The 15,341-nt window shown below is 38.2% G+C and overlaps 1 protein-coding gene across 9 annotated transcripts in view; it reads left to right on the top strand.

The window, feature by feature from the left end:
• Window positions 1-13,305, top strand: part of LOC107222079 (cytochrome P450 306a1) — a 56,808-nt gene extending 43,503 nt beyond the window's left edge. For 7 of the 9 annotated variants that reach the window (XM_046737680.1, XM_046737682.1, XM_015661291.2 and 4 more), the window contains exons 3-8: window positions 9,531-9,676; window positions 9,773-9,975; window positions 10,036-10,330; window positions 10,417-10,569; window positions 12,201-12,375; window positions 12,644-13,305. In XM_046737680.1, the coding sequence (XP_046593636.1) occupies window positions 9,531-9,676; window positions 9,773-9,975; window positions 10,036-10,330; window positions 10,417-10,569; window positions 12,201-12,375; window positions 12,644-12,843 (1,172 nt within the window). In that variant the 3' untranslated portion in view covers window positions 12,844-13,305. Of the gene's footprint in view, window positions 1-9,530; window positions 9,677-9,772; window positions 9,976-10,035; window positions 10,331-10,416; window positions 10,957-12,200; window positions 12,376-12,643 lie in introns of those variants that run through there. The other 2 variants (XR_006903940.1, XM_046737684.1) reach the window with 2 other exon arrangements.
• The last annotated feature ends 2,036 nt before the right edge of the window (window positions 13,306-15,341 follow it).

The following is a 15,341-nucleotide window of genomic DNA, read 5'->3' on the forward strand; positions in this document are numbered from 1 at the left end:
ATTTCTTTTTATCGTTCCGATTATATAATCTGGATTTGTATAGTGTAATGTTTTGTTTTTTTTTTTTTTTTTTTTTTTTTTTGGTTTTTTTTTTTAACTTACGTCAGGTATATTTCACATAATTCACGGTGTTCCCTGTACTTGTTACGGGACGTACGAAGGAATTTGGTTGGATTACTTATTCATTGGGTTATTATTTCGGTCGAATATTGAACAAACAAACCGGGCTCACAAGACCCGTACAAATGAAAATGAAACCGCATTATATTAATTTTTCTAAATACATTCGTCGATTTCTCCAATCAATGTGTATAATTTAATAACAATATTTGCCATTCGATATAGTTAAAATACTCATGTATCAAATATTGTATACATGTATTAAAATTAAATACATTCATGTGAATCCGGTTCCCCCGTTTTTCATCAGCTTTCGTATATAACTAAATATATACATATATATTTTTATGCGTGTGCCTGACGTTTAATCGTCGTATTTAAACACACACACGTACGTTGCTTTATAACGCACACTAACGAGTTTCGCTTATACGTATAGTAATGCGGTTTCAAGGTCGTATAATAATATATAAAGAATCCCTTGCATATGTGTATATATATATATATATATATATATATATATATATATATATATATATATATATGCTTGTACACAATATTCTGGGATACGTACGTACCTTTATTCATTTCTGCATATCTATACATTATATAATTGCATGTACGCAATGTTAGGCTCAGATATGTGTGCGTATACGTGACGTATAACATATCGAGTGCACGAGTGCGTTGACATTACGCCGGCGGATCGAAACGTTATTTATTATACGAGATGATTTTTGTTTTGTTTTTTACTTATTTATTTTATTTAATTTTTTTTTTTATTCTTACCTTCATCTACCACGTTTTTTTTTCCCCCGTTTTCGCCTTTCTGTTATAATTGATATTTAAATCGTCTCTCGTGCCGATTTGTTGCCCGTTCGCGTCCGCGTATGCGTGTAAATCTGTGTTTGCGCGCGGATGCGTGTGGATCACTTACAGGAATCGCGATGCATACAAATCGGGCTAATTAATTCCAAAGCGATCGTCAGACAACTCTGTATTCTTATTTTAATCTTTCATTTTTATTTTCTCGTTTTCAATGGTTTTTTTTTTTTTTTCGTTTTCTCTCTTCCCTCCTTTCCGAATCTTACGACGATTATTTTAATTTCGAGTCATTTGCTGCAGTATATATAAAAAAACGTGCTGCACATATATATATATATTTGTGTGTGTGTGTAGGTGTATGCTAAAATATTGTATATATTGTATTGTTGGAAATTTCTTCAATCGCAAGGGATGAAGAATTTTCTTCGTCGTGGTTTTTTTTTTTTTTTTTTATCTTTCTTTCTTCTCCTTTCAACGCCCGTTCTTATCACTCCTCGTCGATGATCTTTGCACGCCCGGCTAGTTTACACGTTATATATTGCGGGTACAACGTGTCTATGTATAAGGCACATACCTACATCGATTATAAATACGATATTACACGTATAACTTATACATTTCGACGCGTACGTCCGTTCGTGGTTTGCATAGAGTTTAAGCAATTTGCTCTGTCGCTTTTTTACATATATGTATATATATGTACACACTTTACATGTGTATATGTATTTCTCTCTGTCGAGTGAAATCCTTACGTACTCAGTTACGTACATTTAAACACTTCGATCTATATACGTATGTATTTAGGTGTCCGCGTGTGTGTGTGTGTGTGTAATACGTACAAGGAACCAAGCGCACAGCTCCCAGTCCGGCAAGAGATGCGAAGGTGTATTTATATGTGTATATATATATATATATATATATATATATCCGTATATATATATATGTGTAAACTTCAGGCTGGCGCGCGATTACATCGCTTGAAGGCGATTGCGCAAAACGTTGGACGGGTTCGAGGCCGGTCGTACGCACCGACCGCTGTTGTGATTCGATATTGTACCTTATAATCGTATATACTAGACTGGGCCAAAAAAAAAACGAAGTATTTTTTTTTTTTAATGGTACTGTAAAAACATTGTTCGTGACGACAAGTAAAAATTATCCTGAAAGTTTGAGCCCTTAATATTAATATTAAGGGATGCATCGTTACAGATATTGATTTTTTAACAGTTACCGCATTTTTTTTTACCCAAAATCCGTCAATTATCAATCTGAAAAATTTTATCAATCCATATTTTTGAAATAAATTTGAATGATTGTAAATGATTTTTTCCCAAACGGCTCGACATATGCAGAATGATATAAAAGCACTGGGATAAAATTTTCTTAATTCGAAACCGATTAATTTAAGAGGTATTCGTCTATAAACATTCACGATCAGTCATCTCGAATTGTTTCTATTGATATCTTAGATAATTTACAAGTCAGGCTCTTTTATGAGGAAAAGAAAATTCAAAAATTTGTCTTTTCTTTAAGTATTATTTAAATGGAAAATGGAAAAAATAAAATAGGAAGGCATCTCTAAATATCAATATTTAAAGCTCGTACTTGGCTGAGATATTCTATTTGACATGTTCTGTACAGAAATTTTGTTGCGCGTTTGACGAAGAAGTTTTTTATTTATTTATTTATTTTGCTTTTTGGCACACCCTAGTTTACATACCTATACCTACAAACGAGTTGTATAATAACGAGTCTTGTTTCAATAAAAGTTTACATTATGTTATATTATATTACAAAAAGCGAAAGGAAACGACGTTTCATTGCTAAAAATTTCGCACCCGATGACTTTTTGTCAGTTTAGGTACAACGGGTATAAATGGTATTGTGGTAATAATTCAATCGGGTATTAAAATGTTGCACGCGATTCGATCAGGCGGGACGAGATAATCTGTATAGGATATCGCGAGGAAAAAGGAAATCAATTCACAGCCTGCGATTCGCGATAGTTGGTATCTAATACTAAAAAAATTGCTCGCGTTATTCTTGCGTATAAACGTTGAACTACGGAAATACGATGCTTTTTAGTCGATCCTAATTGAACGAATCAGATCTGCAGCATCGTTCTTGAAACCTAACCTAACCTAATATTGTACATAAATCTATATTTATTTACATATATATATATATATATATATATATATATATATATATATATATATATATATATATATATATATATATATATATATATATATATATATATACATATATATATATACGTATAGTTATGCAGGGTATGTACATATATCGATACGTTATGTACGGCTTGTACAGCGTGTATGTAATCAATTGCATAATCATGTACACATGATACTTACATACGTGTATAGAAAGGGACGAACTTAACTGCTCAGCGCGTTTCGTTATTTAACCGCGGCTGTTCGTTCACCTCATCGTATAATAATATATACGGTATATAGAGTGTATATATGTATATGTAAACGTAGTGTAAGTCTGGCAAATTGCTTACACGTTGGTACATACGTAACTTTCGTGGATTTTTTTTTTTTTTTACACACGTGCCCCATTGACAGTAGTACGATATTTATTAGAGAGGAGATCGTTTAAAGGGCCAACGAACAAGCCTGATCTCTCCGTCTCTCTCTTTTTCTTTCTTGTCTTTTGTAACACACAAACAAGCACAAATATTGACGAAGTATCTTGTTAAACTAGCCGCTGCTGTGTGTTATTTTATCCACACACACACATATATATATATTTATATATGTATACACACGTACGTGTATGTATATCGTAGTGTCCGAGTTGCGAAAACAGACCTTGAATTCGGTTGATGCCCCCCCCTAGCTCAAGCTTCGATCGTGCCTCTAATATATCGCGGCGCTTATGTTTTATCGCATGTTATATTCTAAGTCTGTATATATAATGTGTTATATGTACGTAGCCGAGGAATCGAGCCGAGTCGAAAGAGTCATGCGTCTGTTGCATGGATAACGTGCGAAAGATAAAAAAAAAAAAAAAAAAAACGAAAGAAAGAAACGTTTCAATTTCGATCAAACGATTTACGTGGATCAGAGAAGAGAAATCCATGACTGAATCACAATCCGCGCAGACTGCAAAGAGCAAAGAACCGCGGTTCCATTTTTATCCTTATAAATGCGGTACAAAAGAACTGTTTAAATACTTTTACGGTAATTCATTAGCTTTTAATGCTATATACACACACACACACACACACACACACGTATATATGTACCTTATACGTAATCAGGAAGCAGCAAGGACGGAACAATGTGACCTTGGACGTCGCGACATTTGGCAAAGATCGTAATTTTTATCCCCGTGACTACAAAGCTGCAGCCGTGGACCGGATAGTTTTGATAGGTCGCGTGTTCACAAATTCGTTTGAAACGCGAACCATTGCTCGTTGTAAGCGTTATCATCGTCATCCTCGTTCATTATCATCATCATCATTATCGCGCGCAGACCCGGATTGTCGAAAATCTCGCGAAACAACAACCGTGGATACATAGTAGTGGTACCTTTGCTATGTTGAACGAATCTCAAAGGTCTCGCACTTTTGTTACTCCCAACTGTCTTCTCTGTATGAAAATCCCCCTCGGGTGTTTTTATACGTTACATCACCGTGTAAAATCCCGTGCGTTATTTATTTGCGATGTTCATCGTTCTTAGAATGTTTTTGGTTCTGCTGAAAGTTGTGTTTCCGAACTCTTAATTCACAGCTCGTGCTTGCGTATTATACGTGTAAGGGTGTTTTTTTTTTTTGTTCTACGGTTCGCGGGTTCGAGAGATATTTAGAGAAATATATAATTATGAATGAATCATGGTGCGACATATAGAATACATATGTATGTCTATGTATAGTTTCGAGGTTTAATGGAAATTTTTATTGGCGATAATATATCAAGCTCCATTTTATAAATAGGTATCCGATTATGGGTGTAAATTGTATAACTCGTTCTTGCGCGTGCTGCTCGTTAAATTTTACCGACTAATCCTCACTGCATTCCATATACCTACACTCGTTCACTCACTTACTCACTCACTTACTTACTTACTTACTTACTTACTTACTTACTTACTTACTTACTTACTTACTTACTTGCACTGAACACCATTAAAACGTCGCGAGAGTCGTTCTCCTAGGTCGTGACAAGTCCAATCGCAACTCTGCGGAGTCATTGCCTGGACATTGATGCAGTAATGCAGTAATAGATCCCAACATTGTGCGCTCGGATCGCGATCTTCGAGTCAAGAGGTGCATTACTCGCAACTTTTAATCTAATCTTCTTTTTACTCCTGATCGTGATTCGACCCCTGCACGTGACGCTGCTTACAAAAGTATGTTTAGTACAGGTATAATGATTACTTGGTATAATTTTTGTCAGCAACGTGAAAAATGTGCACCTTACCTTTTATTCTTTTGTTTTCTTCCTTGTTTCTCTCTCTATCTCTCTCTGTGCGCAAAATATCTTATGTAAAGTAAACCATGTACAGAAACGTGCATTACGAATACTGCAATTTTACCTATGTAGTATATACAAAACGTCTAGACAAGCCAGAATTACTTACTTATAACGAAGTGAACACACCGGGAAGCTTAAATATAATGTCTGACGGAGGATGACTACTCGAGGCTGAATGTCAGGGTCAAAGTGTTAACGTTGTGCAGCTCTGACGACTTTTTGCGTGATTAGGTATGCAAGTACATGTATACGTACACACGTATACATGCAAAAATTTCTTTTACTTTTTTTGTTTCTTTTTTTTTTTTTTTATCTAGAGAGACGGAAAGATTTTAGTTCTTCCTCTTATTCGATGTCTCTTCACTTATAATTATTGCTTTGATATCGCAATTTAGTTTTGTTTTTCAATTTTATTCAATTTTTCTCTTTTTTTTCCTATATCTTCTTCTTCCTCCTCCTCTGCTTCTTCTTCTTCTTCTTCTTCTTCTTCTTCTTCTTCTTCTTCTTCTTCTTCTTCTTCTTCTTCTTCTTCTTCTTCTTCTTCATTTTAGTCACTCGTATTCACCGCCCGGGTCTTGCGCAGCCGTGTTTTATAAAAGCGAAATGCATAACGACGTGTCTGCGGCCTTGGAATAAGTCGTATGGATCAGTGATCCATCGCTTCCATCCGCCTCCTCCTCCACCTCCGTTTGCCTCTCTCACTTCCTATGCTCAGCTCTTTGCAATTGTATTCCAACAGTTTTGCTACAGTATAAGGAACACGGGAGAGTCTGTCTGGGCACGTTGTTTACTCCCTGGGAATTAGTTATACATTCATCTAGGTACTTGCTCCCATTACCATCAATACTTGTAACATCGCAAACGTCTCGTTGGTTGCAGGTGTGCAGGAATATACGGAAATATTCCTATGACGTTTCGTCGCGCTTTTGAACGTGGTAGTGAGAAAGAGAGAAACACAGACAGAGAGAGAGAGAGAGAGAGAGAGAGAGAATGAAAATGAGTTGTCGGTTAAAAACTGTGTCGAATCGCGTCGTTCGAATCCGAGTGTGTTGCATAACACCTGCACCAATGATGGTGGCGATGAGGATGCTGATGATAATGATGATGCGGTATTAGCGAGCTGTAGGTACTCCAAGGTGAAAACCGGAAAACAACCGGCAATTGCACCGGACGAATTAGGTTACCACTCTTTAGGTGTATAATTTAATCGTTACGTAAGATATTTTTCGTTCATCGTTTCAGCGGAAAGGAAGAATCCGAAAAAAAGGGACCGCGTTGTCATTCCGTTATATCCAGGTTGTCTCTATATTATATTTATATTGCTCTTAATTTGACATGACATGTAGTGTAATGCGATACGAAGAAACGAAAACGAAACCGTGTCACAATGTATATTATTAATAATATCTATAATGTATTTACGCGTAAAAGCCGAGTAGAGAATTATGTCGAATTCAAAATACATTATCTTGGTCAGTTTCGGAAATGTCATTAGATGACTCAGACAAGTTATTCTTATTATTATGTTTTTGTCCCAAATGATATTTTAAGTGATGCGTGTGTAAATTTAATCCTTCTCCTTTCCATCAAATACACATAATTATGTATAATATACATGGTTTCGTATAATGATATATAACATTTATTTGCAGTAAAGCTGACGCATAGTATATAATCGTATAATCGTCACGATTAATGTGTGGGGATAAAAAAATTTCAATCGATTATTACTATAGTTTTATTTCTCCATCTAGGCTGGAGTATAAATTAGGTATATCATATGTTAGTTATACTAGTTTTTAGAACTAGATCGTATAACGTTGAGGTTTACAATTATAGGTAAGTGAATATCATACACGCGTAACGAATGTTCATAGTTTTACCGATGCGATGTTAATGAGTTCACTGTTATTCTCGAGGATTAGGATTACACACCTCTCAGACATTTCTCGATTCATTAGATAGGTCTGTACGTGATAACTGTGGATTATTATATCTGCCTCGGAGGCGTGAACGTCTAGCTTGAACGTGTAATTAACTATGTAACTTTATATGTATATTATGATAGTAACTCGACTAGGTGGGCTGATGGCCAATCGGTTATATCTACCTTCTGCAGGAGGTATAGGTGCAGGCATATGTATAAGGCTGTTAATTCACTCATCGGAAAACATTGTAATAGTTATTCTTATCACCTTTGGCTCGTAAACCTCAATCCAAATCTCACGCAGCTACAGTAGTCGAGTCATCAAGATTCCGAGGATCGTTCCTTACGTACGTTGAATATAATCTGAAGAAAAAGAATAAATAATAGAAATAAGAATGGAAAAACAGAAATGGAAATTTATCGAAACTGGTATATCTTTAATCGTTATTGTCTTATTTAAACGATCGGACGACACGTGACGATCGTATGAAATTTTTTACCTTAATCGAAGACTCGAATTCTGGATTTCCATATAATAGCGAAAGCTTGTTCAACGAACCGCATCTTCGGGGATTTCATATTGCAAGCTACGTGTGATTGTGTAATTTTCAATTATTTTCACATCAGGCGGCTATCATATTTATCATACCTGTTATTTCACCGGTACGTACAGCAGAGGTCAAGAGTGAAAAAGTAGATGCAGTAAATATTGGAGATGATTATTTGTTAGGATCGGTCACCTCTACAGACGATGATGGCGGTGCTATTTTTATTCGAGAACAGTTTTCTCGCACAATTCATGTGGAATACCTCCGTCCATTCAAAGCTAAGCTGAGCTAAGCTAAGCTAAGCTAAGCTAAGCGACGCCGAGTATAATGCAGCATCTAGCTCAAGGCGAGACCTCCGCATTCGATGTTCGTTGACCATACGCAAAATCAATGTCAAAGAGAACGCGCTGGCGGTTTATTTTTCTGATACCTTACGCGAGCTCGTTTATTCCATGTATATCTGCGTTATTTTCTACACCCTGTATACGCGGTGTTTTACTCTGCTCAACGCGTCACCATACCTCTCGTATATTGTACAAATACCGATCGCGATCGATGCAATCTTGAATGTATCCAATATCGATCAGAAGTCGTTGCCTTTCACAAACTGCAATTCTTGTCGCAGATATTCTTTGTTGGTGTTTTTTTTTTTTTTTTTTTTTCTTCTATTCAAAGTTTATTCTCGATACGTACGATGTTTTCGGCACTCGATCGTGGAGGAAACGTGAATTTGAAGGTACCGAAAGATTAATATGTTCCAATTTTTATTCAATATTGACATTGGGTACTCTCTGTAATTTATTTCAATTTTATTAATTACTTTGTTGTCAATCCGAGATAATAAACACCTTGTTATTCGTGACAACGTGTTCTTAGCACCACCGCTGTTAAGTAAGGTGATTCATTTCTCCGGAATTCTGCTCTTTCATATATCAGTCAAATATGTTAAATTGAATTCACATCAAGCTCATCGTGAATCGAATCTTTTGTGTCGTTATGATAGTTGAAAACAGAAAGGAAGTAAAAAGGAAAGAAAGAAAAGAGAGAGAGAGAGAAAAAACAATACCAGTCTTGTGCAAATCTTTTGGAAACACCTGGCATCGAATTTGACAAGTCATTATATATTGCACCTATAACAAGGTGAGCGCCGGACGGCGTAATTGTAGTTTGATTAATACATAAGCCGTTAAGAGAATAAGAATAAATGAAAATATGTTGAATGTATATAATATATATATATATATCTATATATATATATATGGTAAATTCAAGTTCTTCTGCGAACGTTGTAGGTCATTTTAAAACACGTTCTACCGTCTGCAGGTGAGCAGGTTAGTGAAAACCTCTTTTTTAGCAAAGGTAAGTGACTCCCGCATGCAGCCCAAAGAATGTCGATCGTATCGTTTGCACGTATACGGATATCGTGCGTGTATACATACATATACCAATCGTAAAGACTGTTCATGGACGAAAAATACCGGCTGATTGATGATCGCCTCGAATCCAGATCCTTTCTTCCTCTTCAATTCTCCTTTCGCACCTCTCCGACCATCGGCCGAATAGTCGATGAGCTTCTTCTAACAGCCGGATCAATTGTTCAAGGGTTGATTTGCGCGGACGGTGATCTGTGGCGAGAGCAGCGAAAGTTCGTCGTTGGCTGTCTGAGGAATCTCGGTATGGTGAAGATCGGGTCAAAACGGGACAAGATGGAGTCCAGGATCCTGACCGCGGTCGAAGAGAGCGTATCGGTAAACTCCAGATTGTCTTGGACACTTGACGATGCAACATCGTCTCGAAGATAGTCGCGATCTCCTTGACAATATATCTCCTTGATGTCTTCGTAGAAACTGAAGCAACGTTCGGCGAACGGAGGGGTCGATCCTTATCCGACCCTCCATCACTGCATGGGTAATTTAATGAACTTATTGGTGTTCGGGAGAGTCTGGGAGGAGGATGACGAGACCTGGAGATGGTTACAGCGGCTACAGGAGGACGGAGTCAAGCACATCGGAGTTGCCGGGCCGCTCAACTTTCTGCCGTTTTTGAGGTGGGTCATTTCGTACGTTTGGACCGTGGTCCCACCTTTCCGTGTACTTCCAACTTTCAGGCATGTACCGAAGTACAAGAACATGATGAGATTCCTCGTCGAGGGAAAGCTCAAGACCCACGATGTCTATCGTGCCATTTCGGAGGATCGCCGGAAGTCTGGAAGCGCGAGGGACTCCGTGCTCGCCATGTTCGAGGAAGAAACCAAACGCAGACTGGCCTCAGGCGACATTGGACACTTCAGCGAACCCCAGAAGCTACACTTGCTCGCCGATCTCTTCGGCGCTGGAACTGACACAACATTGACCACCCTGAGGTGGCTGCTTCTTTTCCTTGCCGCTTATCCTCGCGAGCAGGTGAGCAGCGTCTGGACTTGCAGACTGTTCCAGAATTGCCCACCCGTTGGATCCAACACCCTTTTATTACTTTTCCACACCCCAAGGATGCCGCTCACAACGAGATGAAGGCGGTGCTTGGACCGAGACCAGTCGAGCTCAAGGACCGGCCTGATCTTCCACGTCTCGAAGCCCTCATCGCGGAAACTCAGAGAATCCGGAGCGTCGTTCCTGTCGGCATACCACACGGTGCTCTTGAAGTACATATCGCCTGATTAATGCCAATCGAATATTTTGTCCTTGACAAAACACGTTCCCTGCTACTTCTCGATGTCACACCTTGTGGAAAGCGGAGAGCGAGGAGGCTTGAGTGGTTTTTATCAATTTCGTGTGATTTTAGAGGTTTCTGTTCGCTTTTTGTTGTGCGTGAAGGTATCTACGGATCCATTCCGTGTTACTCTGCTTTGTACGTTTTTAATTTCTTTTGCAAAATGCTTACCCTGCAACTGTCAAGTAGTTTAGGTAAATTTGTTCAAGTTTTTACGGTCAGAGTGACTATCGTCTACGTTGATCTAGCGAGCCGTTCGTAGGTCTGTCTACTGCAGCACGAGTAACAAGCAAAGTGTTGTAACTGCGACTGTTTTTACGTACGTATTACTTCAGTCCGTTCATAAATTTCCAAGTCCTCTAAACATCTATTTACCGTCGGACTAGAAGTATACTTTATAAATAATTTTTAGCGTGTTAATTCAGTATTTGAATTGTTCCTTCTTCGCGGTGTGTTCCTGTTGAAGTTGTTGGGTTTCAAGATTACGTCCTGTTTTGGAATAACAGATCAGGCAAAGACGGAGGTCGGGTTGCGGTGTTTTTCCAGAGAAGTCCAAGTCCGCGAGTAATCTCTTCCTCGCCTAATCTCTATTGTCGTAGGCCGTAGTATTTGACTTTTAAGATTATTATGTCAAACGCATCTAAGGCTTTATTTGCCCTCGTCTATGGGCCCCTCAAAATCGGTTGGTTGCTTAAATTTGAGGATGCTGTTCGACGAGCGTAAGCCTAAAACAACATTGCTTAACTTCGACTCGTTCGGCTCTCGTCAACTTCTCAACCTTTTTCATTCTAAAGATCTTCATGTGTTTCCTTATGGAGTATCATGCATGATAAATATCATAAATTATTTCCTTACGGAATACCATCATACCGCGCATTCACATACCTGTTTAGACCTTTGCATTGTTGACGATGTTGCTAAAGTTCTAGCTAAATGGCAGTCAGGTACACCTTTTCTATCAGGCTATGATCTTATTTATATGAAACATACACTTAGGGTGCATAAATTGGCCACCAGATCTGTCAGGTATGGAGATAATGTAAAAAATATTGATGCGCAGCGCTCTTCAATCGTACTCTTCTCAGTCTTGACTGATCGGCTATTTTCTGTGAGTTTGTTGGTATCGACGTTAAAGTAGTCTTATTTAATAAGCATGTGCTTAATTCCTCCTGCAAGCCAATCCCGTCTTTGTCTGACATTATTCGTCATTTTATCAAAGAACGGAATGATTTTTCTCAGGCCATTCAAAAAATCCGATCGTGCGGCTCTCTGTGAGAAGTATAAAGTCGTGAAGGTGAATTGGACACCTGGCTGAGATGTCTCGGCTAGTTAACGCGTTATTACCGCTTGCTATTTGTGGAATTCGCTTTTATCGGTTATTATTGACAGTCATAGGTTAGAACTACATTCGAAGCTAACCTTTAGGTACGCACATTCAACTTTCTGCAGTAGCTCTACCTAAACGCTCTCTCTCTCTCCTTTCCTCCTTTTCTTCCTCCTTCGATCCCTCCCTCTCCCTCTCCCTCTCTCTCTCGCTTTCTCTTTCTCAATTATATTTTACAGGATTCGGAAATCGGTGGCTATCTCATACCCAAGGGAACGATGATCGTTCCTCTTCAATGGGCGATACACATGGATCCGAAAAATTGGAAAGATCCCGAGGAGTTTAGACCGGCGCGTTTCATAGCCGACGATGGTAGCTTCGCAAAACCGGAGAATTTCCTGCCATTTCAAAACGGTTGGTGTCAAGTTTCCATTGGAAGTGCAGGAGCAGGAGAAGGATAAAAAAATTAAAATCCAGGGCGTCCCGTTGTATTGAAAAATACGTCAGCTTACCGAGTAAACTGTAGTATGTGTATAGGTGTATTCCCCCCCCCCCCCTTGCTAATTTCATTCCATTTATTTATTTGTTTATTTATTTTTTGTCATCTAGTCTTGTTCGTTTCGTCTTTAATTTCAAAATTTAACCACGATCATTGTCTTCCATCGTTGAATCTGGATCACAGGGAAAAGGATCTGCGTTGGCGAGGAACTGGCAAAGATGACGTTGTTCCTTTTTGCCGGACGTATAATTCAGTCGTTGAAAGTATCGCTGTACCGATCATCGGACGAGGCAGCGACGTTCGACCTTTCCGGGGAATCTGGCATCACTCTAACCCCGAAACATCACAGGCTGATATTTTCACCGCGCGCGATCGAACAATAATTACACGACAAGTGAAAATTATACTTTTACCCGCAAGAGGATGAGAAATAAATCACGACTACGATGCTGATCTCTATGTAATAATTCAATAAACTTTATCAAGCTTGAGTCGTAATCACCTATATTACGCGATCTTTTTCTCACAAATAACTTTTGAAAGATTAAACTTATCGTATAATGACAATAGAATCTCTTTCTCGCAGAGCCTTCAATTACCGACAAATATTACGTTCCGATCTTACCGATACGCCGATGCGTTGACGAGTTGTAAAATTACAAACTTTAAACAAAAAAAATTCCAATGTTATTTCAATGGGAAATAAAAAAAAAATCGCGCCGATGAACCTCCAAATATGAAACATTAAGAGCTGAAACTTGGACGGCATACTTTTTTCAATATTTTCAACTTGAATATTGAACGAAAAAAAAAAAAATCGGTTTTTTTATACAGTCTAATGTACACACGTGTTACAAAAATAAATATAAATACAAATACGTCTATGTGTTGGCGCAATTTCTTATATATATACATATGTATGATACTTGACGTTTTGTCACCATACGCCCCGTGGTATATATTATTTGTTGTTGCGTTACCGTATCGTTAATTTCTATACAACTATCTATCTTTTTCTTTTTCATAAATATATATACCGTATACTTCTCTTTCTCTCTCTTTCGCCCCTCTCCTCAGGCTGTCGATCTTGCACATTCGGACGACGAAAAGATTTGCGGTAACTTGCCAATCACGTCGTTGCGACACTTACCTACCTGCAAAATCTTGGCCTTGGGGCTCCTGGACATTAAGGCCCTCCCTCCCCCTTCCCCCTCCGCCTCCCCCTTCCTCTTTCCCCCCCCCGTTCATTTCCATTCTCTCTTTTCTCGCGCGTCTCACCTAGTGCCCAAATTCGTGACATTCCGGTCGTGCGGTTTGCAAGAGTCTACTAAACGATTGACGATGATAAAATGATTTGAAATGAGAAAAATATATCCAAAAGCCCCAAGTTTTGGCGAGCGTGAAATGGGTAAAACGATGATGAAAATGAAACATTTCACGGATAATAAAACACGGCGTAAATAAATATCTAGATCTGGAATATGACAGGATCTTTTTTAATCTCAATATCGGTTTACCTCTTGTTTTATTTTTAACGAACAAAAAAATTCGTCTCAGACGGCACGCGTACAATTTATATCATTTATATACATATCATACTTATTTAGGTAGACCTATACGATGTTGGAAATTGGTCAAAATACGCTTAGTTTTTCCGATAAGTTACATATCATACTTATCGCTGCATCCCTTGACTCTGTGTACACACACAACGACGCGGCAACGACGATGAGAATTTATATTGCAAGCGCGTTTTGCCTGACTAAATAAAACATGCGATGCGAGTTTGTCGCGCGATTGATATGTTACATAACATTTCGTGTGCTTTGAGGCGATCCATGCTATATACTACATATATAAACACACACACGCATTATTATTGTCATTATTATTATTATACATGTATATATTTACCAATGCACTCACATAATGTGTATACAGAGGTTTCGTGTCGTTAACCCGCGCACTTTACCCCGGGTCCGGTATTTCCTTAGAAATCGACCTAGGCACCGGCAATTGCGGAGGAGAGTTTCTCTTATATAAGTATATACAAGTATAATATTTACAACTTGACGACATCGATAACCGTGTGTTCCTTATTCTTCTTTTCTCATCTTCTTTCGATGTTATTATTTTTTTTTTTTTTTCATCCTTCGTCTTGTTAGATTTTATTATCTCAATTTCGTCGAATCCGATTTCGGCATATATCCTACGCTGCATTCAGATGTGTACAGGTATAAGAAATCTTAAATATCTGCTGATCTTTGATGAATATACATACACAAATGTCGAGAATATATGTGTGTGTGTTTTTTAAACTGGCGAATTAGCCGTGCAAGTCTATAATTACCTCATCGTTCGGTTTCACTTCTTTTTTTTTTCTACTCGTATTACACATGTATAATATATGTATACATACACACACACGTACCCTACTATACCTGTATAATATGTGAAACGCAGGCGACGAGCTCCTTTGAAAGAATGATCTTTCGTCTCTTTTATAGGAAATTATTTAATATTCTAGGTACATGTGTATTAAATACGGCCATTGCGCAGACGTAGAGATGAGGAGAGGATACGTGGTTTAGTAACTGCAAAGGTTTACAGATTTTACGAAATTGACGTGGAAAAGAATAAAAGGAAGGTAGAAGGAAGAAGGGTAAAAAAAAAAAAAAAATTTCAAATTTAAACAGAACGACTAGGAAGGAAGGTATGTAAAAATTTTCGCGGTATTATGTGGGTTAAATATTGGCGATTTTTTTTTTTTTTTATCATCGCTGCTCGTGAAACGCGCACGTGCGCCGGTCGAAGCCGCCGATTCGCGGGTCTCCTCGATCATTTTTACCAAACCACACATTCGGCGGTTGGGTCGGTGCCG

This window comes from Neodiprion lecontei, chromosome 4, assembly GCF_021901455.1.
Source record: "Neodiprion lecontei isolate iyNeoLeco1 chromosome 4, iyNeoLeco1.1, whole genome shotgun sequence".
Taxonomy (NCBI): Eukaryota; Metazoa; Arthropoda; class Insecta; order Hymenoptera; family Diprionidae; genus Neodiprion; species Neodiprion lecontei.